The 24997-nt window shown below is 43.7% G+C and overlaps 3 protein-coding genes and 1 non-coding gene across 6 annotated transcripts; 3 read left to right on the top strand and 1 right to left on the bottom strand.

Annotated features, from left to right (window-relative positions):
• The first annotated feature begins 1508 nt into the window (after positions 1–1508).
• LOC147057126 (myosin-9-like) lies at positions 1509–14204 on the top strand. The gene is made up of 43 exons (XM_085913139.1): positions 1509–1714; positions 3761–3951; positions 4016–4156; positions 4237–4393; positions 4459–4486; positions 4591–4684; positions 4787–4807; positions 5028–5120; positions 5199–5262; positions 5418–5516; positions 5589–5732; positions 5890–5985; positions 6072–6148; positions 6233–6427; positions 6498–6671; positions 6936–7109; positions 7200–7314; positions 7438–7628; positions 7784–7905; positions 7995–8064; positions 8137–8297; positions 8378–8486; positions 8565–8696; positions 8785–8991; positions 9066–9203; positions 9289–9412; positions 9547–9718; positions 9777–9989; positions 10048–10192; positions 10260–10466; positions 10535–10639; positions 10745–10897; positions 10971–11219; positions 11314–11526; positions 11605–11817; positions 11901–12062; positions 12153–12281; positions 12396–12484; positions 12600–12723; positions 12786–12994; positions 13075–13183; positions 13324–13496; positions 13576–14204. Exons 2-43 carry the CDS (start codon positions 3766–3768, stop codon positions 13685–13687), a joined length of 5889 nt encoding a protein of 1962 aa, XP_085769265.1. The 5' UTR covers positions 1509–1714; positions 3761–3765; the 3' UTR covers positions 13688–14204.
• Positions 14205–14553: 349 nt separating this feature from the next.
• LOC147057127 (mitochondrial glycine transporter B-like) lies at positions 14554–18754 on the top strand. 2 transcript variants are annotated; one of them, XM_085913143.1, is made up of 8 exons: positions 14554–14848; positions 14999–15100; positions 16571–16695; positions 16777–16861; positions 16941–17120; positions 17207–17375; positions 17452–17615; positions 17901–18754. In XM_085913143.1, the coding sequence occupies exons 2-8, from the start codon at positions 15086–15088 to the stop codon at positions 18021–18023; spliced, it is 861 nt and encodes a 286-aa protein (XP_085769269.1). In that variant the 5' UTR covers positions 14554–14848; positions 14999–15085; the 3' UTR covers positions 18024–18754. The 2 variants fall into 2 exon arrangements, with proteins under 2 accessions (XP_085769269.1, XP_085769270.1); XM_085913144.1 differs by lacking the exons at positions 14554–14848; positions 14999–15100 and adding an exon at positions 15946–15999.
• Positions 18755–18901: 147 nt separating this feature from the next.
• Positions 18902–24493, top strand: ift56 (intraflagellar transport 56). Of its 2 annotated transcripts, XM_085913141.1 has the most exons (19): positions 18902–20039; positions 20412–20449; positions 20528–20671; positions 20833–20925; positions 21001–21115; positions 21299–21348; positions 21446–21591; positions 21738–21909; positions 22068–22142; positions 22221–22323; positions 22409–22464; positions 22562–22615; positions 22690–22753; positions 22842–22930; positions 23195–23278; positions 23346–23415; positions 23587–23693; positions 23889–24022; positions 24234–24493. In XM_085913141.1, the coding sequence occupies exons 2-19, from the start codon at positions 20447–20449 to the stop codon at positions 24346–24348; spliced, it is 1674 nt and encodes a 557-aa protein (XP_085769267.1). In that variant the 5' UTR covers positions 18902–20039; positions 20412–20446; the 3' UTR covers positions 24349–24493. The 2 variants fall into 2 exon arrangements, with proteins under 2 accessions (XP_085769267.1, XP_085769268.1); XM_085913142.1 differs by lacking the exons at positions 18902–20039; positions 20412–20449 and having other exon boundaries at positions 20610–20746.
• On the bottom strand, positions 19486–19558 carry trnar-ccu (transfer RNA arginine (anticodon CCU)). Its single transcript has one exon. It is a non-coding gene; the product is annotated as a tRNA-Arg (tRNA).
• Positions 24494–24997: the final 504 nt, after the last annotated feature.

Genomic DNA, 24997 nt, shown 5'->3' on the forward strand with positions numbered 1-24997 from the left:
AACTTTGACTTTACTTTCCCTTCCCCTTTAACGCAGAGTAAAATAGTGCTTAAAACTGCCTGTACAGCTATTATGCACACACATACAGTATGTGCATAAAAAAATGTGTTTGGCGTCTTCCTGTCGTGTTGCAACACGCCACCAACTCCGTCTATGCGCTCTACTTCCACCTTCTTAGGTTGGTGCAGCTAATGAAAGGCTTTGAAAATATTTTGCACCCGAGAAGCATCAGAAGAAAAAAAAGAACACAATTGACCCCACCTTCTGTTACTTCCTCTCTTCCCTATTTTAAAGCAGGTCTGGCCATATATGGTTTAGGATTTAAGGCTAAAGCTGATTGGTGGAGTGAAGGTAGTCGCTTCACCTGGTTTGACATAGGTACTGAATACGAGGTGCAAGCAAAAACTCCTATGCCTTATTTTCAACATGTTTTTAGCTCGCTATTCATTATTGGTGCTAAAATGCGCTTATGGCAATTAGTAAATAAAGGGGAGATTCACAACCACACTTATAATTTACTTATTATAATCAAAAAAAGATTCATTTACTTATTGTACACAAGAAATACCAGTAACTTATTTTATTTGCACATTATAACTATTAGAACAAAAATATTGAGACATGGAACTTGTTCTCATATAATTGTCAGTGATGAGTCAATGTGGCTCTCAAAAATTTCCCACGGGTGGATCAAATCAAAACACGCTATTAATTTTGATACAATTTGCTGTCAACGTCTTGACTGTGTGTTCCCCTCTAACCTATTTGTGTACATAGTTGCACGTACCCTGCTCTAGTTGCAGGTAAGGACGCGTCTGCATTCCGACACCTCGCCCCCCCAGTCCCATCCCCTCGCCTTCCTGGATCAGGGGCAGGAAATCTCCAGCGTGCGGGCCATATGCGGTCCGCAATGCAATTGGGAAAAAAGCTATTAACATCTACAGAAATGTAACTGTGAATTTGTTGATTGTCATCAATGATTTGGGTGAACTAGTTAGACTGTTTTTGTGCCCATCAAAAGCATGGTGATTTTACGAACAGCTCCTGAACGCAACTGCCTAAAGCGGAGGTGGTAGCAGTCGTGAAAAAGTAACTCGCCTGTGGGTGAGAAATCCTCCATATATATCAAGACACGAGTTACAAATTGCTGCATATTTGGTATTCATATGTTCTGGAAAAATTCGGCTTTTGAACAGTTGCTTCTCTCCTGTCAGATTTGACAAGTATAGTCAAATGCGGGCCAAGGTGTTTAAGTCACCTGCAAAAAAATAAAACATACTCGGCCAAAACAACCCCTGAACACTTTTGAGACACTTTCAAACAAATAAAATATATTCATATTATTTGTCGATGTTTGTTTTTCAAAATGACAAAACAAAAAAGACAACTGTCTACGTGTTATTGAGAAGTTGCGACACTACATTCTAGTTTTACGAGCAGCTCCTCAACGTTGCACAAGTGGAAAAAAAAAAAAGAGGGCGTCGCTTTCAAATCACCTGCTGGAAAAAAAATAAAAGTGTTGCAGCTGAGAGGCGGCAGAGAGTCGGTACTCAGTGCAGCAGGAGAACCGAGAAGATAAAGGGAGTCCACCCTTCCAAAGAGCGGAACCACGTCCGTCACCAGCCCAACTTTGGTTGCCTTGAACACGGACACTACAAAAACGTCGAGCCGCTGTCACCTCCAGTGCCTCCTCCTCTTGTGGCTCAAAAAGCTGGTATGGCCGCGTTTTTGTTTTTTGGTCTTTCTTTTCTTTAAACCACGTCCCCCTCCCTTATTATAACACTCAATGTTGTATTAAAAAGTCATATTAAGTAGAAACAAATAACCAAACAAATAATAAATTGCGTCGCAGGTGTCATTCATCAGGAGACGAGGTCGATTTTTGTGCATAGCCACTCATTAAAACTCTTCAAAAGTTTGCGCTGGAATGCTAAAACTTGCATCGCTGTACATGATATCTCTCTTTGAAGATAGACAAAAACGCTGTTGAATGAGTGAGCCCTTTATTGTTTGTGATATCATTCAAAGAAAACAATTGAGAACATCTTTGTTGTCACTATAAACACGGCGACTGTCAAAAGAAACAAGTCGACCTTCTGTAGCAAAATAAATATTTGCATCTCAGGTATGTTGACACTTTCAAGTTTTTAAATGTAAAGCCTTTTTGGTCCTATTGTTTTCTGTAGGGATAGAATTCTTTTTCTAAAGGTACATTATTGATTTAATCAAGTAAGCTGGCACACACCCACTTGTGTGTGTGTGTGTGTGTGTGCGCGCGCGCGCATGTGTGTGCCTTAAGGATAAGCGTGTCCACACAGGAAAATTTACCCAAAAAATCAGCAGCAATGGTTATGTTTTAACATGTGACAAGCAATTAAATAAATAAATTAAAAAAGACATAGCATAAATGTTGAACGGGCCTCTCATTTTCCTTTTGTAATTATTTTGAAATGAAAATGATGCTTAGTTTCTCTCCATGGAGATAAAACACAATAGTGTTTTGTTTCAAACAAATGTTTTGATGACATTTTGACAGTCCAAGGGTTACAGATAAGATTAGCATATCAAATCCACTGTGTGGACACTGAAGATCCATAATGTTGGATGGACCCTTGCAGTTGTCACTCCAGTAGGCTGCAAAGCTGAGCTTAAGCGCTCGCCAAGAAGAATTGAGTGGAAGTTAAGCGGAGGAGGTGTCACGCTAAGGTTCTTTTTCATCACCAGAGCACTTTTTTTTTTGGTTAATATTTCTGAGGAATTCCTGGACTTTTTGAGGCATGATCTGCCTAAAACATGGCCGCCGCCTCTTCTCCTTTGCCTCCTCCGCCTCCTCCACTGATTGTTCATGTCTGAGCACATAATGAACTTAGGTGGGAGACAGATGACCGCTGACCTGATCCCTTTATCCTTAGCTAGCAGACACGTACAACTTTTGCTCCTGATTGCTGCATACTTAATATTTGTCCATGTTGTGAAACTTCCTCTTTGATCCTTATGACAATGGTTAGAAATTGTATTTCTGAATCAAAACATGTATTCTGTCAGTTTACTGTGAATATAAAAAGAAAAATTACACCTTGTGTGTTAAGTTAAACCAAATCATCAAGGTTAGGTGTGGCTCAGGAGAGAGTAATGACATTTCTCTCCTTGCCCGGGCCTGTTCCTTCCTGACATTCCTGATGACAAAGCCTCTCTTCCATCCACCTTCATCAGGATGAGGGAAATATGTTTTGTTTTTTTTCTTTATTGCCAGAGAAGATATGAGTGCAACAACTGGAAGCGGGTTAATGAGCAATGGCGTTGGTTATTTGTGATATTTTTCTACCTTGGTATTTTGTTTTACTGTTGAAATGTTTAAAAAAAAAAAAAAAAAAAACATCGGTGGCCCTCCTGCCTTTGGATAAACAGAACATGTTGAAGCACTCTACAGATACATCAGGCCGGTGATGACATCTTCACCACAAATTTGGCAAGCCTTCAAAGGCAATGGCAGTCATCGTATTACGGCTCACTTGACGCTTCCCGTCATTCTGCTCGTCTATCTGATTGCGCAAAAAAAAAAACCTCCCATAATTTTTTGTGAAAATCTGTAGTGAAGTGAAACAGAGGTTGACTTTATCTCTTATCAGCTATTATTGGAACCACGTCTTTCATTTTTATTTTTTTTTATTTTTTTTCAAATGATACAATATAATCAGATTGCTTTTTTTTTTTTTTTTTTTTTTTTTTTTAAATGTGCAAAATATTTTTTGCCTTTCAGCTACCATGAGTGACGCAGACAAGTACCTGTACGGGGACCGCGGCGGGATAACCGACCCGCTGGCTCAGGCCGACTGGGCCACTAAGAAGCAGGTGTGGGTCCCCTCGGAAAAACTGGGCTTCGAGGCCGGCTCCGTCAAAGAGGAGCTGGGCGAGGAGTGCATGGTGGAGCTCAGCGACTCAGGCAAAAAGGTACAAGTTAAATGGAGACGTCTGGAGAAGCTTTTCTGACACACTTGGGGGGGGGGGATTTCAGGTGAAGGTCAACAAGGATGACATCCAGAAGATGAACCCGCCCAAGTTTAACAAGGTGGAGGACATGGCCGAGCTCACCTGCCTCAACGAAGCGTCGGTGCTGCATAACCTCAAAGAACGCTACTATTCTGGATTAATCTACGTGAGTTTAGCCACCTCCTCTTAGCGCCACCACAAGTGCCGTTTAATTCTGACTTTTTATATTCCCCCTGCGACATCAAGACTTACTCGGGACTCTTCTGCGTGGTGGTCAACCCATACAAATTTCTACCTATCTACTCGGAGGAAATTGTCAACATGTACAAGGGCAAGAAGAGGCACGAGATGCCGCCGCACATCTACGCCATCACCGACACGGCCTACAGGAGCATGATGCAGGGTAATGCTTTTCACACACTCCATCTTGGATGTAGACAACTTCATCTTTGTTTGTCTTGCGTGCAGATCGAGAGGATCAATCCATCCTTTGCACGTAAGTCACTTTTTTTTTTTTTTTTCTTTCAATCTTAGCAATATTAATGTCCAAAACCAGGTTGGATGGTTTTTCTGTGTAATCCCGTGTACTTACTTTTCCAGTGGCGAGTCTGGAGCAGGAAAAACCGAAAATACCAAGAAGGTCATTCAGTATCTGGCCTTCGTCGCCTCATCGTTCAAGTCCAAGAAGGATCAGGTAGGGTCTGCATTCATTCATCTAAAAACTTCCATGTCACAATCTTGAATGGTTGAATTTATTTTTAAAGTACTTCCCCCCCCCCTTTCCTTGTCATTTTAGGGCAGCACAGTCCTGTCACATGTGAGTTAATCAGTCTCCTGCTAGCCTTTGAACAGCTTCTGTTGTCTTTGGGTTTTGTCAAAGCAAGACATTCTTTCACCTGATTGTTATTTTAGAGAGCTTCAAAGTTGTTTATAAATACAAATGACATTGTCTTGAGGATTCTTTTTGCACAGACTTGCGCCAAGGCTGTACTGATTTTTGAAAAGACCACCTCCAATTTTTTGTTAACGTGCGTCAGGGGGAGCTGGAGAAACAGCTTCTGCAGGCCAACCCCATTCTGGAGGCCTTTGGGAACGCCAAGACGGTCAAGAATGACAATTCCTCTCGATTTGTAAGGATGGCTCATATACATCTTCTCCCTGAAATGTATTTCATTTTACTATGTATTTATTTATTTGCTTGCTTCTAGGGCAAATTTATCAGGATCAACTTTGATGTGAATGGATACATCGTTGGAGCCAACATTGAAACTTGCACCCTTTTGCCCCAAAACGCCTTTTGAAATTTAAAGAATATATATTTTAGTTAGTCAGTTTAATTAATACATTTAATTCATTGTAAAAAAATATTTTATAATGCAATTTGGGTATATTTTGGGTGGTTCAACCTTGACTGAAAGTGTTACCAGACCTGCTGGAGAAGTCTCGTGCCATCAGACAAGCCAAAGAGGAGAGAAGCTTCCACATTTTCTACTACATGCTGAGCGGAGCAGGAGACAAGCTGCGCTGTGAGGACTCGCTCACCCCAATTATGTCCGTTTTAATCACATGTAAAATTGATCTCCATTTTCTCTTTGCAGCCGAGTTGTGTCTGGAAGACTACAGCAAGTATCGCTTCCTGTCTAACGGCAACGTGACCATTCCGGGCCAGCAGGACAAGGACATGTTCTCGGAGACCATGGAAGCCTTCCACATCATGAGCATCCCAGAAGAAGAAAGAAATGGTAAGGAGTGTCTTTGCAAAAATTGTCACCAAAATAGTGGACCAGATGGAGAGGAAGGCGATTTGTCTTGCTACTGGATTGGGCTGGAAGGTGTAAATAAATATGTCATCTATAACACAAATAAATATGTAATCAATAACTGTGTGTTCCTCATCAGGCCTGTTGAAAGTTGTGTCTGCCGTGCTGCAGTTGGGAAACATGACCTTCAAAAAAGAGCGACACTCCGACCAGGCATCCATGCCGGATGACACCGGTACATTTAAAAAAAAAAAAAAAAAAAAATGTAACTAAATCACTCACTCAAAATGATTAGCATTATCTACCTTCTTCACTGCATAGCCGCACAGAAAGTATCTCACCTGCTGGGCATCAACGTGACGGACTTCACTCGAGCCATCTTGTCCCCACGTATCAAGGTTGCTAAGTTGACATGCTAACATGTTTAAATATGACAAATGTCTGGACATTTGTAGATAGCCAAGTGTTTTGATGCTTTCTAGGTGGGCCGCGACTATGTCCAGAAGGCTCAGACCCAGGAGCAGGCCGAATTTGCTGTGGAGGCCTTGGCCAAGGCCTCATATGAAAGGATGTTCCGCTGGTTGGTCATGAGGATTAACAAAGCTCTTGACAAGACCAAGAGGCAAGGAGCCTCCTTCATCGGCATCCTCGACATTGCCGGCTTTGAGATCTTTGAGGTGAGGTGTCTGCTTGATTGACATGATAAATTGAGACGCTCATTGCCACGTGCGCTTCTTCTCCCTGCAGCTGAACTCCTTTGAGCAGCTGTGCATCAACTACACCAACGAGAAGCTGCAGCAGCTCTTCAACCACACCATGTTCGTCCTGGAGCAGGAAGAGTACCAGAGGGAAGGAATCGACTGGAGCTTCATCGACTTCGGCCTGGACCTGCAGCCTTGCATCGACCTCATTGAGAAACACGTATGTGAGCCGTGACATGCTTCACACCTGTCAAGCTGCACTGACAACATACTGACGGATAACACCTTAAAGATACTCGCGATGCAGCAGATCTCCGAACCTGTTTTCCGAGTTGGTGACATTCCGCAAACGTCTCATTACCTGTGGATCAAATCACACTTTAATCCCATTTTTTTTTGTGTGTGTGTGGACAAGTTTCCAATTGTATCCCACCTCAGACTCAATCTTCAGCAACTCTATTCTTAACACCCTTTCACTTTGCAGTCTGGACCTCCTGGCATTTTGTCTCTGCTGGATGAAGAGTGCTGGTTCCCCAAGGCCACAGACAAGACCTTTGTGGAGAAGGTGGTCCAGGAGCAGGGAACACACCCCAAGTTTCAGAAACCTAAGAAACTCAAGGATGACGTTGACTTCTGCGTCATTCACTATGCCGGGAAGGTAATTGATGTAGATGTCGGAGGGGTTTGGGGTGAGAGATATTGCGCAATCTTAGGTCTTTATCGGGAACAATGCATTTCCTTCTTACAGGTGGACTACAAAGCGGACGCATGGCTGATGAAAAACATGGATCCTCTGAATGAGTGTGTAGCCACGTTGCTCAACCAGTCCACCGACAAGTTTACATCTGACCTGTGGAAAGATGGTGGGTGCAATTTGTATCGAGGATTTTTCCAGATATGTCACAGTTCAAGTTCACTCCAATTGTCCTGTCATAAGAAGGAAAACTTCATTTCACAGTCTTTACACCTTCTCTGTGTCGTCACAGTCGACCGTATTGTGGGCCTGGATAAAGTAGCGGGAATGTCAGACTCTATGCACGGTGCGTTCAAAACCCGTAAAGGCATGTTCCGCACCGTGGGCCAACTGTACAAGGAGCAGCTGGGGAACCTGATGGCCACGCTGAGAAACACCAACCCCAACTTTGTTCGCTGCATCATCCCCAACCATGAGAAAAAGGTGATTATTATTTTTTTTTTTTCTTCTTTTGTTTGTTTCTTAAACTTGTATTCAAGAGTCCACCTTGTTAAAGACAAGCTTCAATTTTTTTTCCTTCAATCATCTTAATTTGAGTCATTTCCCCCTATTCAAATTATTCTTACAACTCATTTTAGGCAGGGAAACTGGAGCCTCACCTAGTTCTGGACCAGTTGAGGTGTAATGGCGTCCTTGAGGGGATCCGTATCTGCAGACAGGGCTTCCCCAACCGTATTGTCTTCCAGGAGTTCAGACAGAGGTAAAGTACACACACTTTTGGATCTGTTGTGAAGGGAGGGGGAGGGGGGAGGGCAAGTGAGTAAAATAATCATTTGACCGTCTTCCCAGGTATGAAATCCTCACTCCGAATGCCATCCCAAAAGGTTTTATGGATGGGAAGCAAGCCTGTGTGCTCATGGTATGAAGCACAAATCACATCAGAAAAAAAAAAAAAAGAATTAGTAATGACTTCATCGAGCTTTCGTTTTAGATCAAGGCATTGGAGTTGGATCCCAACCTGTACCGCATCGGTCAGAGTAAAGTGTTCTTCAGAGCCGGCGTCCTGGCACACCTGGAGGAGGAGAGGGACATGAAGATCACTGACGTCATCATCAGTTTCCAGGCCTGGTGCCGGGGATACGTGGCACGCAAGTCAGGAAACACTCAGAAGACGGTTGGCAGATGAGATGTTTCTCTGATAAAGCTGATCGACTTTTGTTTTCCAACTAAAGAGCCTTTGCCAAGAGACAGCAACAGTTGATGGCTATGAAGGTTATCCAGAGGAACTGTGTTGCTTACCTCAAACTCAGGAACTGGCAGTGGTGGAGACTTTTTACCAAGGTATGACATGATTATTATTATTTTTTTAAACATGCTGTCCCTCACATTGCCTGACTAAAATCTTTTGTTGTGGTGAAGGTGAAGCCGCTCCTCCAAGTAACCCGGCAGGAGGAGGAGATGTTGGCCAAGGATGATGAGCTGCAGAAAGTCAAAGAGAATCAGTTGCAGGCCCAGGAGCAGCTCCAAGAATACGAGAGCAAGCAACAGCAGGTATCTGTGTCACTATACCAAAAAATCTGAAAACTGTTTAGTCAGCAGAAAGCCTTGCAATCTTTGTCTTTTTTTTTTTTTTTGCCAGCTGAACGCAGAGAAGCTGGCCCTCCAGGAGCAGCTCCAGGCTGAGACGGAGTTGTGCGCTGAGGCTGAGGAGATGAGAGTCCGCCTGGCTACCAAGAAGGAAGAGCTGGAGGAGATCCTTCACGACTACGAGGCTCGCCTGGAAGAAGAGGAGGACCGCGTGGGCCAGTTGCACAATGAGAGAAAAAACCTGATGCAGAACATTACAGTCAGTAATCTGGATCGCACACGAACTGTACTCGAGCTGTCAGATGTCATTTTTATTTTTTTGGGTTCTCGTAGGAACTCGAACAGCAGCTGGATGAGGAAGAAGCGGCCAGACAGAAGCTCCAAATGGAGAAGGTCACCGCAGATGCCAAAATAAAAAAAATCGAGGCGGACATGATGGTGCTGGATGACCAGAATAACAAGCTCAACAAGGTCCGAAGCGGCATCACAGCATTTCTCTTCGCTCGCCATGGCTGCCACCGTGCACGTGTACCAAAATTGACTTTTTCAACTTTAGGAGAAGAAACTTTTGGATGAGAGGATCTCAGAGTTTACAACCAACTTGGCTGAGGAGGAGGAGAAGTCTAAAAGCTTGCAGAAACTGAAGAATAAACACGAGGCCATGATTACAGATTTGGAGGGCGAGTTTTTTTTTTTTTGTTACCGTCTAATCTTTTTTAACATTAAAGTGTAAATTACTACTAATAATGAAAAATGTAAATTTAAGCCAGTGTGATTTATTCCCAAATCGTCTTGCACGTGTCTGAATTTTCAGATCGTTTAAGAAAGGAGGAGAAACTGCGTCAGGAGCTCGAGAAGAACCGACGCAAACTCGAGGGCGACTCAACAGACCTCAGTGACCAGATTTCCGAACTTCATGCCCGCATCGTTGAACTGGAAGCTCAGCTGGCCAAGAAAGAGGAGGAGCTCCTCGCTGCACTGGCAAAGTTGGTGTCGTTTTCACCTGCGTCTTTTTTCTCCACGCTCACCCACTGTTGACCGCAGGATTGAGGAGGAGGCCGCAGCCAAGAACACGGCCCAGAAGAAGATCCGGGAGCTGGAGGCTCAGATCTCCGAGCTGCAGGAGGATCTGGAGCTGGAGAGAAACGCGCGCAACAAAGCTGAGAAGATGCGCAGGGATCTGGGAGAGGAGCTGGAAGCTCTCAAGACTGAGTTGGAGGACACTTTGGACTCGACTGCAGCGCAACAGGAGCTGAGGTAACGCGCCAGCTCGGTCCATTTTATGGACGTAGAATCTCAGTCTCCGTCGTTGCAGGTCCAAACGCGAGACGGAGGTTTCCCATCTCAAGAAATGTCTGGAGGACGACGCCAAGGCCCATGAGCAGCTAATGGCCGACATGAGACAAAAACACAACCAGGCCTTTGAGGAGCTTAATGATCAGCTGGAGCAGGCCAAGCGGGTATTGAGCATTATCTTGCTTACAAACGACACCATGAAGGTGTTGAGCCTTGGCCGTGTGCACGCAGAACAAGATGTCTGTGGAGAAATCCAAGCAGGCCCTGGAGAGCGAATGGAACGAGGTGCAGATCGAACTCAAGACACTGACGCAAGGCAAATCCGACTCTGAGCACCGCCGCAAGAAGGCAGAGTCTCAAGTTCAGGAGCTTCAGGTCAAATTTGGAGAGAGCGAACGGCAGAGGCAGGAGATGGCCGACAAGATGGCCAAAATGCAGGTTTGTTGAAAGTAATACCCCGCCCCTGAAGAGACTCGTTTTCACACTGTCGCTCTCCACGTGTTTAGTCTGAGCTGGATAATGTCAACGGCCTTCTGAGTGAAGCTGAAGGCCAAAACATCAAGATCAGCAAGGACCTTTCTTCAGTACAGTCTCAGCTGGAGGATACGCAGGTACCGAATGCTTTGGAATCGCTAGCCAGTTCAAAAATGTGGGAAAATTGGGAGATTCTTCCAAGAATGTTTCCTAATGTGGTTTTTATCCCTCTTGAATTGCAGGAGCTGCTCGAAGAGGAGACTCGTCAGAAGCTGAACTTCTCCACTCGCTTGCGGCAGCAGGAGGATGAGCAGAACAATCTGCGGGAGATGCTGGATGAAGAGGAGGAGAGCAAGAGGAACGTGGACAAGCAAATTTCCTCGCTTCAAACCCAGGTTAGCTTCATTTTATTCTTCTCGCCGTCTCGTCCCCCGGCCGCGTTTCATTCTTGACCTTGGTGCTTCTCAGCTGGCAGACATGAAGAAGAAGTTGGATCAGGAGGCGGTCAACCTGGAGGGCGCGGAGGAGACTCGCAAGCGCGTCCAACGCGACGCCGAATCATTGCAGCAGCGGCTGGAAGAGAAGACGGCCGCCTACGACAAATTGGAGAAGACCAAAACTCGTTTGCAGCAGGAGCTGGATGACCTCCTGGTGGACCAGGATAACCTGAGGCAGGTGGTCTCCAGCCTGGATAGGAAACAGAAGAAGTTCGACCAGGTATCGCAAACACAATAAACCAAAGTTTGATTTGAGATGTCCATTTTGGAATTAAGTGTTGGGCAAAAAACATAATTGGTCGCTCTCCGCTTAGATGCTGGCTGAAGAGAAGACCATCTCCACTCGGTACGCCGAGGAGCGTGACAAGGCTGAAGCCGACGCCAGGGAGAAGGACACCCGGGCGCTGATGCTGACCCGTGAGCTGGAGACCATGACGGACATGAAGGACGAGGTGGATCGGACCAACAAGCTGCTCAAAGCAGAGATGGACGACTTGGTTTCCTCCAAGGATGACGTGGGCAAGAGTGTAAGAGAAAACACAACAGAGATGTTGAAGAAGAAAGTCTTTTCCATCGTTCACTCCCAAATCTGTCGTCTTCTGCAGGTTCATGAGCTGGAGCGCTCCAAGCGTGCCATGGAGCAACAACTGGAGGAGATGAAGGTTCAGCTAGAGGAGCTGGAGGACGAGCTGCAGGCCACTGAGGATGCCAAACTGCGTCTGGAGGTCAACATGCAGGCCATGAAGACCCAGTTTGAGCGAGACCTGCAGGCCAGAGATGGACAGGGCGAGGACAGGAGGAAGCAGCTGGTCAAACAGGCGAGGAACATTTACAAACAAGAACAATTTCATCATTGGTTGAAATCATTAGACCTTCAGTACATTTTTATTATTTTTTTCAGGTTTGTGCGATGGAAGTGGAGCTGGAGGATGAGCGCAGGCAGCGCTCTCAGGCTCTGTCCGCCAAGAAGAAGTTGGAGCTGGACTTGGGAGAGCTCGAAGCCCAGATCGATCTCGCAAACAAGGGCCGGGATGAGGCCATCAAACAGCTCAAGAGGCTGCAGGTAAAACCGTTTTTAAAAAAAAGATATATTATGTCAAAGTTCTGCCACAGGTGTTTCATGGCCTGATGAGGTTCTCGTTCCACGCAAAAGGTCCAAATGAAAGAGCAAGTGAGGGAGCTCGAGGACCTGCGCATATCCCGCGATGAAGCAGTCAACGCGGCCAAAGAGACGGAGAAGAAGCTGAAGGTCTTGGAGGCAGATGCCCTGCAATTCCAGGAGGTAGCAAAAGTTGTTTTAATATATATATACTTTAGCACACTTTGAGCATTTTCTGTGTTACAAAGAATTAGCTTTACTTAATTTTGTAACTGGACTGTGGTCTGCTTCCCGCAGGATCTCGCCACGGCTGAGAGACTCAAGAGACAAATCCAGACAGAGAGAGATGAGTTACAGGATGAGATTACCAACGGCAATACTAAAAAGTAGGATTTAAAAAAATAAATAAATAAAAAATGTGTGAAACATGCTCAAGTTGGCAAAGGGCCAGGTGTAATTTTGCAACCCTATTCGACTCTCGCCCTTCAATTTATGATTCAGTTCTCTGCTGACTGAAGAGAAGAGAAGGCTGGAGGCTCGCATAACCCAGTTGGAGGAAGATTTGGAAGAGGAGCAACTCAACACAGAGATGGTCAACGAACGTCTGAAGAGAACAACGCTGCAGGTACGGTTTTTATTTTTGTCTTTGAAAGTACAAGTGCGAAACATTTGCACGCCGCTTTTTAGATCGACCAGCTGACCACAGAGCTGAGTGCCGAGCACAGCACCGTCCAGCGACTGGAGGGCGCTCGTTCGCAGCTGGATCGCCAAAACAAAGAGTTGAAGCTGAAGCTGCAGGAGCTTGAAAACACCATCAAGTCCAAGTACAAGTCGTCCATCGCTTCCCTGGAGGCCAAGATTGCCCAACTGGATGAGCAGCTCGACATTGAGTCCAAGTCAGTCTAGTCGGGAAAGAAAACCTCCTGGAAATGTTTCATTGGCATAAATGTTTTTTTTTTTTTTCTTTTAAATTCAGAGAGCGTCAACAAGCGTCCCGATTGGTCAGGAGGACTGAGAAGAAACTGAAGGAGGTCATGTTGCAGGTTGAGGACGAGCGACGCACAGCGGAGCAGTACAAGGACCAGGTGAACCTCTCAAATCTTTTAGCTTGCCACCAGAGGGCACTGTTGTTTCTTTCCAACATGTATTGCACATAACCAAATGCTTTTTAATGTGGCCTTGTAATGTTACAGCGACTTTTTGTATCTGCAAACTGTCTCTGCAGGCCGACAAGACCAACAACCGCATGCGTCAGTTGAAGCGCCAGTTGGAGGAGTCCGAGGAGGAGGTGACGAGATCCAACGCCTACCGTAGGAAGCTGCAGAGGGAGCTGGAAGACGCCACCGAGTCGGCAGATGCTATGAATCGGGAAGTCAGCACTCTGAAGAGCAAGCTCAGGTAAGTGTGCTTTACAACAATCCAGTCCAAGTGCATTAGCTAAAATCACAATTTTACCGACTTATGTTTTGTTGCCAAGGCGTGGAGACTTGAGTATCAACATCCGCCGCACCATGACTCGCACGATGGGACTGGATAGTGATGAGGACTTGGAGATGACCAATGAGGTGCCCGAACAGCCGGCTGAGTGAGTGCTGGCACAAGCAGAGGAAAATATTATGATTACAGTTCTATTGAAAAGATAGCTGAAACCAAAGCCATGCCAATCTCTAAGTATATGACATTCCATTTCTATATATAGGGGCCTTATTGAGCTTTTGCAGCTATATTGATACATGGCCAAATGTTCATCTCAGCGACTGAATCTTTTTTTCCATTCAGGGCTTGATTGTGTATCATTGTTTTTGAACGACTCACTTTTTTTTTTTTTTTTTTTCTGCACACAAATATTGGTGCTGGGGCTTCATGTTGGACATCAGAATAAGTGTACTTTCCCTTTAAGGTGTTACCTCAACTGGACTGGTGGTGGGTTTACCATTTAACAGCAATAGACATATCACGAAATGTCACTAAATGTAATGTTCAGCACAAATTCGAATAAGTTGCCCAAAAAAGCACATTGTATCGTTGTCACGTTTTTATGGTGGTTTCTACCTTTTTATAAAATGCCTTAATACAATGAATAAATGGATATATATGATAAAAGCATCTGGTGACCCCTGTGTGTTTTTGACTGTCAGTCAAGAAACAAGCTTTTCTCTGTTGTAAATTTAAAATCTGCTCAATCAATGGCAACGATGGAAAGATAAATTAGAGGACTGGGCAACAATCAGAAATTCAAAGGGATTAGGAACCTCTGGATATGATTAAGTTACAAATGTAACTACCTAATAGAAAACCAGAATACCATAAATATGAAATAATTACACGACAATCAACCTTGACATAAATGTAAAAAAACACGTAGTTCAACGGCATGTTATGATTGAACTTTTATTTTGGAAACCCACATTAAAAAGTATTTTATTTTGAAGTGCATAGAACTGTACACAGCTTAATAGCGGAAGCGCGTGCGCATGATTTGATAGGCTCGCTGCCGCTGTCAACTAGCTACTGGAGACAAGCAAGAACTTTTGGGGGCTCTATATTTAAAATAAAAAGTTAGCTTCTTGCAACAGTTCGATTTAGCATGTGGCTAAACTTGTAAAAGTCGTCGTAGACTGAACTGACACCAGACTTGGAAGTTGTCTTAGCGCTCGAACGTGATCTTCAATGTGTACGTCCCCAAACATGGCGTTTTTTAAAGTATTTGGGGTGAACGCCGTCTTTGTGGCTCCCTAACTCTGCTGGAGGTGAGTGCTAGTTATCTTAACCTAATTCGCCTGACCACGGCGCTAGCTTGTCCTTCACCTTCCCGCACCGGCTATTAGCATTAGCCCATGTTAGCTCGCTACCGGCGACTCCAGTCCGTTAATGGTTGCGTTGTTTCCCCCCGTTCTCAGTGACACCTGACCCTAAGCGCCTTCAAAACGGGTGGGGTCAGCGAGAAAGATCCTTCCGACTCAGCCTCCAGCTCGAGCGGCGTGAGGATGGAGTTCGCTGCGGTGAGTGTGGTGCTACTCGCGGGGTTTTAGCGACCAATATCCCCCGCGAATGGCGTGAATTCGCGAATGGTAGACTCTCTGAAAATGCGTATAATTGCTTATACTGTCGACCCCCGCTATTCGCAGAAGAAAGGGACATGGCCGGCCGCGAATAATGAAAATTCTGCATGATCTGTCACTTAACTGCTCTTGGGAAATAGGTATCAATATCAAGTTAGAGCATCTTTAAAATAAACTCCTGTGGTTAATGTTTAGGGACAACTTGGAATCATTTATTCAGGGCCCAAGTGTCATTAAAGGAAATTGGTAGTGGCAAAATGAACAAAATAGCTGCTTTTTTAAATTATTAAAATCCTGTTTTTACATGGCCTAAAAACAACCAATACAATAGAATAAAAAAAAAAACAACATTCTGTATTTTTGTAGCCTAAAACTGCCCAGTCTAGTGCAAAATTAATTTTCAGACCAATCCATGCACACCTGATGATTTTTCAAGGCATATTTGTGCTGCGACATAGTGGCACGTACATTTTAAGTCCACGCAACACACAGAGCAGCATGCCATGACTCATGCCTTTTGACAAAGATGTGGCGTAGCAGCAGGGGGCTGGGCAGATGTGCAAGTGTGTCTCCACAAGATAAAGATAGAAGCCCGTGGAAAGCGTCTCCCGGATTATAAACCTCCGCTTTGGCGGCCAAACTGGGGGAGGACGGACGATGAGCCCCAGCCTCAGAAGAGCCATTTTTTTGTGAGGCTTTCCTGCGTCTGTGGCAGCCAGCGATGCTTCATGCGCTGACATGCACTTTGCGCCGGCACTTGATAGGGTGATCTGAACGAGGCCAACATGCAGGAAAAACACCAATCTTCCAGCCAAGGGCCAAGCAGCTTGGGGGGGAAGGTAGGATGCAGAAAGATAACGCGTGAACTTTTTTTGTGGGTTACGTGTGGCTCTTTATCTTGAGCACAATAGCCTGTTTATTTCTGCGTCTTTACATTTTCGTCTCCTCATCGAATGCTGTTGAATATCTCGATTGTATGAATTTGTGCGTTGTCTTTCTATCATTGTGCAGCACATACATAACATCTCACCATTATTGTCTTTATCTGTGCGTGCGTTTATGTATTCGTGTCTCTCTGGCTACGTGCAGCACAACCTTAAAGTCTAATCATGCGCGTCTTCCTATAAACGCACCGTAAAACACTTGACATCCCACCTGTGTGTGTGTTCATGCATGCGTGCATGTTCTTGCGCTTCCATCTGAGCAGTACGCCTGTTGTGCTCAGCCTGTCAACGGCCTTTAGTCACCTGGACGAAACCAAACAGGGCCGTGACTCACTCACATTTATCTGCACGGATTTAATTAGGTCAGCAAAGTGTCATGGCGTCGCAATACTGTTGTCATCATGTTTCTTTTTTCCCCCCCCCTGCCTCTGTGTGTCCCTCTTTTCCTCTCTCCGTGCGTCCTCAGGCTCATCCAGCACTCAAAGCCTTCATGTGTGGCTCCCTCAGCGGCACATGCTCCACGCTGCTCTTCCAGCCTTTGGACCTGGTGAAGACGCGGTTGCAGACCTTGCAGCACAACGCTAAGCCAGGGTGTGTTTGTTAGCTAGCAAGGACACAAACGCACGTGTTGATGTAGCTGAGCTGACGCGCTCTTTGTATCTCATCTTGCAGTTCACCAAAAGTAGGGATGTTGAGTGTTTTCATCAACGTGATCAGGACAGAAAATGTCTTCAGTCTGTGGAAAGGAGTGTCCCCTGTGAGTAACTAAATGAAGTCGTTTAATACCAAAACTGCTCCCCAAAAAAAATAAAATCATGTTGATTTCTCCCTGGCAGTCTTTTGTTCGTTGCATCCCCGGTGTGGGCATCTACTTCAGCACCTTCTACTCCCTCAAGCAGCATTTCTTCCTGGAGCGGGCGCCCAACGCCGGCGAGGCCGTGCTGCTGGGGGCCGGCGCCCGAGCGGTGGCCGGCGTCTGCATGCTGCCGTTCACTGTCATCAAAACGCGCTTTGAGGTAAAAAGCGAGACGCAGAAAGGATTAAGTAGCTAATATTCCACACAAAAAAAAAAAAGTCATGAACTATGGCTTCTTTGACCCAGAGCGGCTTTTATAACTACGTGAGCGTGGCCGGGGCTCTGAGGAGCATGTACCAGACGGAGGGAGTGAGAGCGTTGTTCTCCGGGCTCACCGCCACGCTGCTACGCGACGCCCCCTTCTCCGGGATCTATGTCATGTTCTACAGCCAGACCAAGAAGACGTTGCCTCCAGGTCTGCGCCCAAGAACCTCCCAAGAAAATGGCATCACGTTTCTAATGTTGTTGTTTTTTGAAATGGGGATTATTAGAGGTGACGTCGTCAGTCTACATGCCCCTGGTCAACTTCAGCTGCGGTGTAGTAGCGGGTGTCATGGCGTCGCTAGCCACGCAGCCAGCAGATGTGGTGAAGACGCACATTCAAGTCAGCCCGTCGCACTGGAGCACAGCGGACGCTATTCGCTATATCTACAAGGTTGGTGTTAAGCCGGCCTTCATTATTTAATTTTTTTTTAAACATATTTAAAATATTTCTATTTTTCCTCTTTGAATGCTTATCCAAAATTTCCACAGTTGGGTCTCTTCAGTTTTTGTGGAGTACATGTAAATAACTGATGGATGCCCTAACACCACCTAGTGGCAGAAAGCTAAATTGTAACTGAGCATCTTCTAGCAACAGCAATATTCACAAAATGTCTGACACTTGTATGACTGTTATGGACGTTAACCCCCTTGGCGCCATTTTCTGTTGGTTTGTCAGGAACACGGCCTCGGCGGCTTTTTCCGCGGTGCCGTACCTCGGTCCCTCCGCCGTACTCTGATGGCCGCCATGGCCTGGACTGTATACGAACAGCTGATGGCTCGGATGGGCCTCAAGTCGTGAAGACGACGACGGCGGCGAGGCATTTTAAAATGTCATTGAGCCTGTAGTGTGAGAGCAAAAGAGTGTGAGTGAGTGTCTTTTTCATTCTAAATTATTAGAACTATTTTGTGAAAATGTATTTACTATGTGCGGGTGTGAGATTTCGAACTTTCTTGAGGATCAAAATCCAAGCGAAGTAGCAACACGGACAGGTTGAGCTGCACCGATTTTTGTCCTATTTCTTGCATACTATCAAGCAGGGTTTCTCACTCGCCCATAAATCTCCACCCATAACAAAACGGGTTTCGTTTTAGGCTCAGACAATCACAAGTACTCACACACGTGCAAAGAAACAATGGCCTATCACTGTACTGCTCAAATCTCTGCTTGATTAAAAAGTTACTAAAAAACTAATAGTCAAATATTTGCTATTTGACTAGAGTCGAACTGGAAAAGTACAAAAGTACTTTTTAAAAGTACAGAGCAGATTTATTTTTATTTTAGCTGTTCAGTATTTTCTAAACAGTGTTTAATGAACTAAGAAGTTAATTTAAGAAGGCGTCTTTTGTCCCCTCAAGGTTGAAATAGATGCCTGGGGTAAAGAAAGAAAAAAAAAAAAAAAAAAAAATTCATTGTTCACATATGGACATCCGGTAACTTCTTTGCTAATAGCAACTTAGTGCCCTAGTAGACCGATGTGACAGCTTCATCCAAAATAAACAAATAAAAAAAAAAAAAACACACATCCTTAATCACTATATGCAAAAACTCTCTAACTTTGAAAAACATATTTTAATCCTTCTGAAGCTGATCAGTTACTGGTTCGAAAGAACCGAATGCACTTTGGTGTAGATATTTCTTTGGAGAGGTGATATTTTGGTATTTTGACGTGTCCAACACTGCCATAAACGTGTGTTGATGTTACATGTTTCGTTGTTTCTATAGTTACTGATCATACAATCCTCTGGTAGAGGCTGACAAAAGTGTCTTCTTTGTCTTGCACTGTGCACTCCAGTCTGTGTGGTGAATATTTGATCCTTATTGTATACATTTGGTCTTGTGCAGTGCTGCCTCGGACATTGTGCCCGTCAGCTTTTATTGTCAATAAATATACATTTTCAACAAATGTATTCAAAACATTTTAATTCATGTAAAAAAAAAAAAAAAAAAGTCCCTTGAAGACACCTAGTGTTTCATCCCTTTACCATTTCACATTGTTTGAGAAACATTCCACATGACAACCTGACAAATCCAGGATGGACCGTGACCCAACATTTGAATGAATTCATTGTTAAGAAACCGTCAGCCTGAATTTACCTGACAGCTAGCGGTGATTGCATATGCACATATAGTCACAATCTAGAGACACAAAACATTGCCCTAAAGTAATGTATACTGATGTTGCTATTGCCCGTAAATTGATTTATTTTCTTTTTGACTTCGGAGCATTTCTTTTGTTTGACTCAGGCAATAAAATGCAATTCACCCCAGATGGGACTCGAACCCACAATCCCTGGCTTAGGAGGCCAGTGCCTTATCCATTAGGCCACTGGGGCTGTTGTAGACATGCTTGTTCTTAATTAGATATATAAATGGTATTAAGGTTTCACGAGCGATGCCGCAGAGAAAGAGTATAAGAATTTCTTCACACAGTAATCTACGAAAAAAAAGAAAATCCATTAATATAACCCGGAAAGAACAGAAGGAGTCATGTTACTGTTGCTAGGCAACGATGAGGCGCCACCGGCGCGAAAGCCGAGTCGTGTATTCTGTTTTATGCTGCGACCGACGCGCCATCGAACATCAGGTTGACTTAAATACTTAATGACAAATAGGTGTATTATTTTCGAATAACGTCTTATAATCTTTTAAATTATCTAACTGAAGGACTCGTGTCGAGGATATGTGACGTCAGACCTAAACAAAAAAAAACAAGATGGCGATGTTCGAGAAACATTTTGTCGTACTCTTGTCATGGGAAAATAAATGAACATTTTGTTTTACAGACATTCTGAAAAAGGGAGACTGGCATTAAAGGTGCGTTATTTAATACCACATTTCATTGTCTAACTTTTTTTGTCACCTAACTGCTAAACGTGTCAACGTGTTTGGTTTGCCGGGGTACTTTGGGAGACATATTTTATTTGTCTTGTGTGGCATCTAAAGAAAACACCGATACGCTTGAAAGGAAGAGCACTTGCTTTTTAAATGTTTTTTTAAGATATTTACAACAGAGTTGTTGATCAGCGAGGGCGTTGTTTGTTGCTAGGTGACTGAAAAAAAAGACTCATACCCTATTATGACGTCACCAGGTGCCATGGTTGTGGTCCTCGCAAAAAAAAAAAAATTGTGCTAAACATATATTCATGCAGTTTTTTACATGACGCTAAAGCGTTAGCTTGGTTACAGGTATTGTCTCCTAGCTGTCGTCTCAAGTTGCCAACATGGTGAGTGGACATTAAAAACATCATCCTAACTTCTTAATATTCAGTATTCCATTAATAAAAATGTACTTTTTGTCGCAGATCCTGTCTCGCCTTAAGCCCGCCGTGGGGGGAGAGACGGCTACCAGCGTTAGCGAGAAGAAGAAGAAAAACAAAAGCAAGATTCCCACTTTGGAAGAATATCTGCAGCAAAGAGACTACCTTGGAGCACTAACTCTTTTGGAGGTGCCCTCATCACCACACTATCATATCTATCCATCTATTTATCTGCCCTTTAAAATTGGATCTCCTACAGATTAGGTATTTGTGTTTACAATTCAAAAGTTGCTCATCAAAATTAAAAGTTATATTCCTGCTCTGTCTTTGATTACTTTGGCTCATCATAGTTCCAGAGAAGTATTGGAGAACAAGAGGAGAATGCAGACCTTTGGATTTGCTTCTGCGCCTTTCACTTGGGGGATTACAAAAGAGCTATGGAGGTACTTCTCCATATTAGTTTTGTATATGGTGTAGTTTGAATTTTTAATTTATGACACGTGATGACTTTGTGACAGGAGTACAAGGCACTGACTGCAAAACCTGACTGTCCTCCAGATGTTTGGGTCTATCTGGGTTGTGCCATGTTTTTTCTGGGCCTCTATAAAGAGGCTGAGGAGGCTGCATTGAAAGGTAAGTAAGTAACTCAAAATGAGCTCTTCGTTTAGAGACATCAACTTCAAATTTCAAAACTCGTTTACAGTCTCTCTTTTACCCAAACTTGGAAAAGAATTGGAAAAAAATCCAAGTAATAAAAAAGTAACAATAAAAAAACAAAAAATGCTATTGTTGTCATCACCTTGGTTGTTTATATAGCTCCCAAGTCCCTCCTCCAAAACCGACTCCTCTTCCATTTGGCTAATAAGGTAAAAAAACAACAACATTGGATTCTCTAGATCTACTTTTTCCTTACCTTCCGAAAGCCTTGTAACCACGTTCAACTGGAACGACTTGTTATCTCAGTTCAACGATGAGAAGAAGCTAATGGACTTCCACCAGAACCTGGAAGACGTGACGGAGGACCAGCTGAGCTTGGCCTCCATTCACTACATGCGCTCACACTACCAGGAGGCCATTGAAATCTACAAACATCTTCTCAGGCAAAACATGTGAGTCTTTGCTCTCATACTCTCTCACCCCTAACTCATAATGAGGCGAAGAAGAACAACCATGACTTGAGCTTACTGAGCATTCTTGACCATTCGATTACATTTTTCACCCAACAAAATGTTTTTGTTTTTTTTTGCTCCTCCAGAAACTTCCTAGCAATGAAGGTGTACGTGGCTCTCTGTTACTACAAACTTGGCTACTATGACGTGTCGCAGGAGGTTCTGACGGCGTACCTTCAGAACATCCCCGACTCAACCATCGCCCTCAACCTCAAAGCCTGCAACCACTTCAATCTCTACAACGGCAAAGCAGCTGAGGTGTGCGCCATCTTTTTCCTGAATTCTAACCGGTGACAGACTTTGTTCATTCCGGATGAGACAAACTTTTTAATTTGCTCTCCCTTTGCCACACAAACAGCTTTTTTTTTTTGTGCAATTGTGTGTGTGCTTTTGTTTGCTTCCCACGTCTGACTCAGGCCGAGCTGAAGAACCTTATCAACATCTCCTCCTGCTCCTTTGAGTTTGCCAAGGAGCTTATCAGACACAATCTGGTAAGCGCTCACCCCGAGTGTAAACTAGAAGCCTGAAGTGCATCCTTCCTTTATGATATTTTAAAAAATCTTCCGTAGGTGGTGTTCCGCGGTGGCGAGGGGGCGTTGCAGGTGCTGCCCCCGCTGATCGACGTCATCCCCGAAGCTAGACTCAATCTTGTCATTTACTACCTGAGACAAGGTGACCCTTTGATTCTTGGCGGAATTGATATACTAAATTTGGTCATTTCCATTTCGCATAATTGTCATCAAATATTACATTCTAGATGATGTCCAAGAAGCTTACAACCTCATACAAGACTTAGTGCCTGCGACACCTCAGGTGAGGTCTCGACCCGATAACTGCGATGCCCCAAAAGTGGTACAAATCGGAGATTACCAAAATGTGCCGAGTCTTAATACTGGATCATTTTGGCCAGGAGTATGTTTTAAAAGGGGTGGTCAACGCTGCGTTGGGACAACAGCTTGGAACGGTGAGTGTTTGTTTTTGAAACTACGTGTAACGTTTTCTGTTTGTTTGTACTAACTCTGTGTTTATTTTTCTAAGAGGGATCACTTAAAAGTGGCCCAGCAGTTCTTCCAGTTGGTCGGAGGCTCGGCCAGCGAGTGCGGTATGCCGAGAAGAAATGTGAACGTTTTGGTGCCGGAGCTGTGTGGGCAAGCGGAGCGTGTGTTTATTTTTTGTTTGGTGTCTTTCAGACACTATTCCCGGCAGACAGTGCATGGCTTCCTGCTTCTTCCTCTTGAGGAAGTTTGATGATGTGCTCACATACCTCAACTCAGTCAAGGTACATCTCGAGCTCAGTGTATTATGTCACGCTGTAAAAAATGGATTTCATACGAGATGTATCGAGAAAACTATTGAATCTTATTTTAAAATTTAAATTTCACATATTTAACAATACAACCTTCTTTAAGCTTAAGCTCTTCATAATGTGCTTTTGAGTTGAGTAAATAAGCATCCCAGACCGCTATATGAAAAAATATAGAATACCATAGATACAAATTTCATAATTAAAGATGACAGCTCATGACATTGATTTTTATTTTAGACTTACTTCTATAACGACGACACATTTAACTTCAACTATGCTCAGGCCAAGGCAGCCACTGGGAATTTCAAAGAAGCGGAAGAGGTACCTGCACAACTGCTTTATATTCTTTCCGCTTGATGATTTACTCATCAATATGTTTTCTTTCAAGATATTCCTTCTAATTCAAAGTGAGAAGATCAAAAGTGACTATGTATACCTGAGCTGGCTGGCCCGCTGCTGTATGTATTTTTTTGTTTTCTCAATGACAATAAATCAGTTAACCAAAAATGCAACTACGTAAATACGTGTCAAGTATGCTCAACACATTGATTCTATTTTAAAAATCCTTTCTTCCACTTGACTGAAAATCTACTCTGAGGCATTTTTGTGTGTAAACTCTCCCTTATCAGACATCATGAACCAGAAGGGTCGTCTCGCCTGGGAGCTTTACTTGAAGATGGGCACTTCCTCGGATTCCTTCAGTCTGCTTCAGCTCATCGCCAATGACAGCTACAAGGTAGCCCCGTAGATGTCGTAAATAGTGGAGGAAATAGCACCAAAGCGCTGCTTTTCTATTAAACCGGGCTATGGAAATTCTTGTCTTCATAGCTCACGTGGCACAAATGATGGTGCCAGGCGCCAAAATACTACTTTTCCATGAGTGTTTGAGTATATATATATCGTTTGGTAAACATCTGTATTTATGTTTTAGATGGGCCAGTTCTACTATGCAGCCAAAGCATTTGATGCACTGGAGAAATTGGACCCAGGCTCCAACTACTGGGAGGGCAAGAGAGGGGCATGTGTTGGCATCTTTCAGCTCATTTTAGCCAACAAAGAGTCCAAGTAAGTTTGTTTATAATGCTTTTTTTTTTTTCAACTTACACCACCTGTTATTTTCAGACTTAGTCTCATTGTAATATTCTTTTGTCATTAGAATTCCTGCATGCCAACAAAATGTTGAGTAGATTAACTTCCCCCCCAGTCACCATTAAGTAGAAATTGGGTCAATAAAAATAAGTGATGGATGGCCTCTTGTGTGTCATTGGTGTGCCAGGGAGACACTTAAGGAGGTGGTGCTCTTGCTGCACAATTCCGGAAACCCGCAGGTGGAATACATCATCCGAGCCATGAGGAAGTGGGCCAAAGACAACAGAGTCTTCCTCTCGTGACCGATTCCTAATTTGTGTGTGAACACCACGCACATCAATGAATACATGTTTAAACTTGTTGTATCTGGTAAAGCTGTTTAGTTTTGTACCAAATAGACTTGTGTTTTTACCAAATATATATATATATATATATGCAATTTAATAAGGAGCACTGAGTGTATTGTTTTTCCATCTCTGAGTGATTTTGATCAGTAGATTCAAATAATGAAAAAGCAAAAAAAAGAAAGTTTGCAGGGATAAAAAGTCATTAAATTGACCACTACTATTTTACAAATACCAACCTAATGACAAAAAACATCTGCAGTGAGTCAGGATGTAAAGGAATAGTAGACAAAAAAAAAAAAAATAGTATTCCCCTACTGAACTGCTGGGTAAGCAAATCAAGAGCTTTTATGGAAATTGTATGATAAAGACAATGGACATAGTCCAATTTTTCTTTCAGGCTGGAAATAAGCTTCTCAAAAACTACAACACAATGAAAGCTATTAATAAGCCTAAAAAATTAATTCTCTCGCCCTTTCTGCCCTTCCTTCATTCATCAACATACTCAAACGCTTAGAATTTAATCATTCCTAAAGTAGTTTTCTCCACACCGTTTTATGGGGGCTGACTTACGTAACAGTTACCACTATAAAGCCACAGACATTCA

The sequence above is a fragment of the Syngnathus leptorhynchus genome, chromosome 5 (assembly GCF_054491065.1).
Source record: "Syngnathus leptorhynchus isolate UIUO chromosome 5, UIUO_Slep, whole genome shotgun sequence".
NCBI lineage: Eukaryota > Metazoa > Chordata > Actinopteri > Syngnathiformes > Syngnathidae > Syngnathus > Syngnathus leptorhynchus.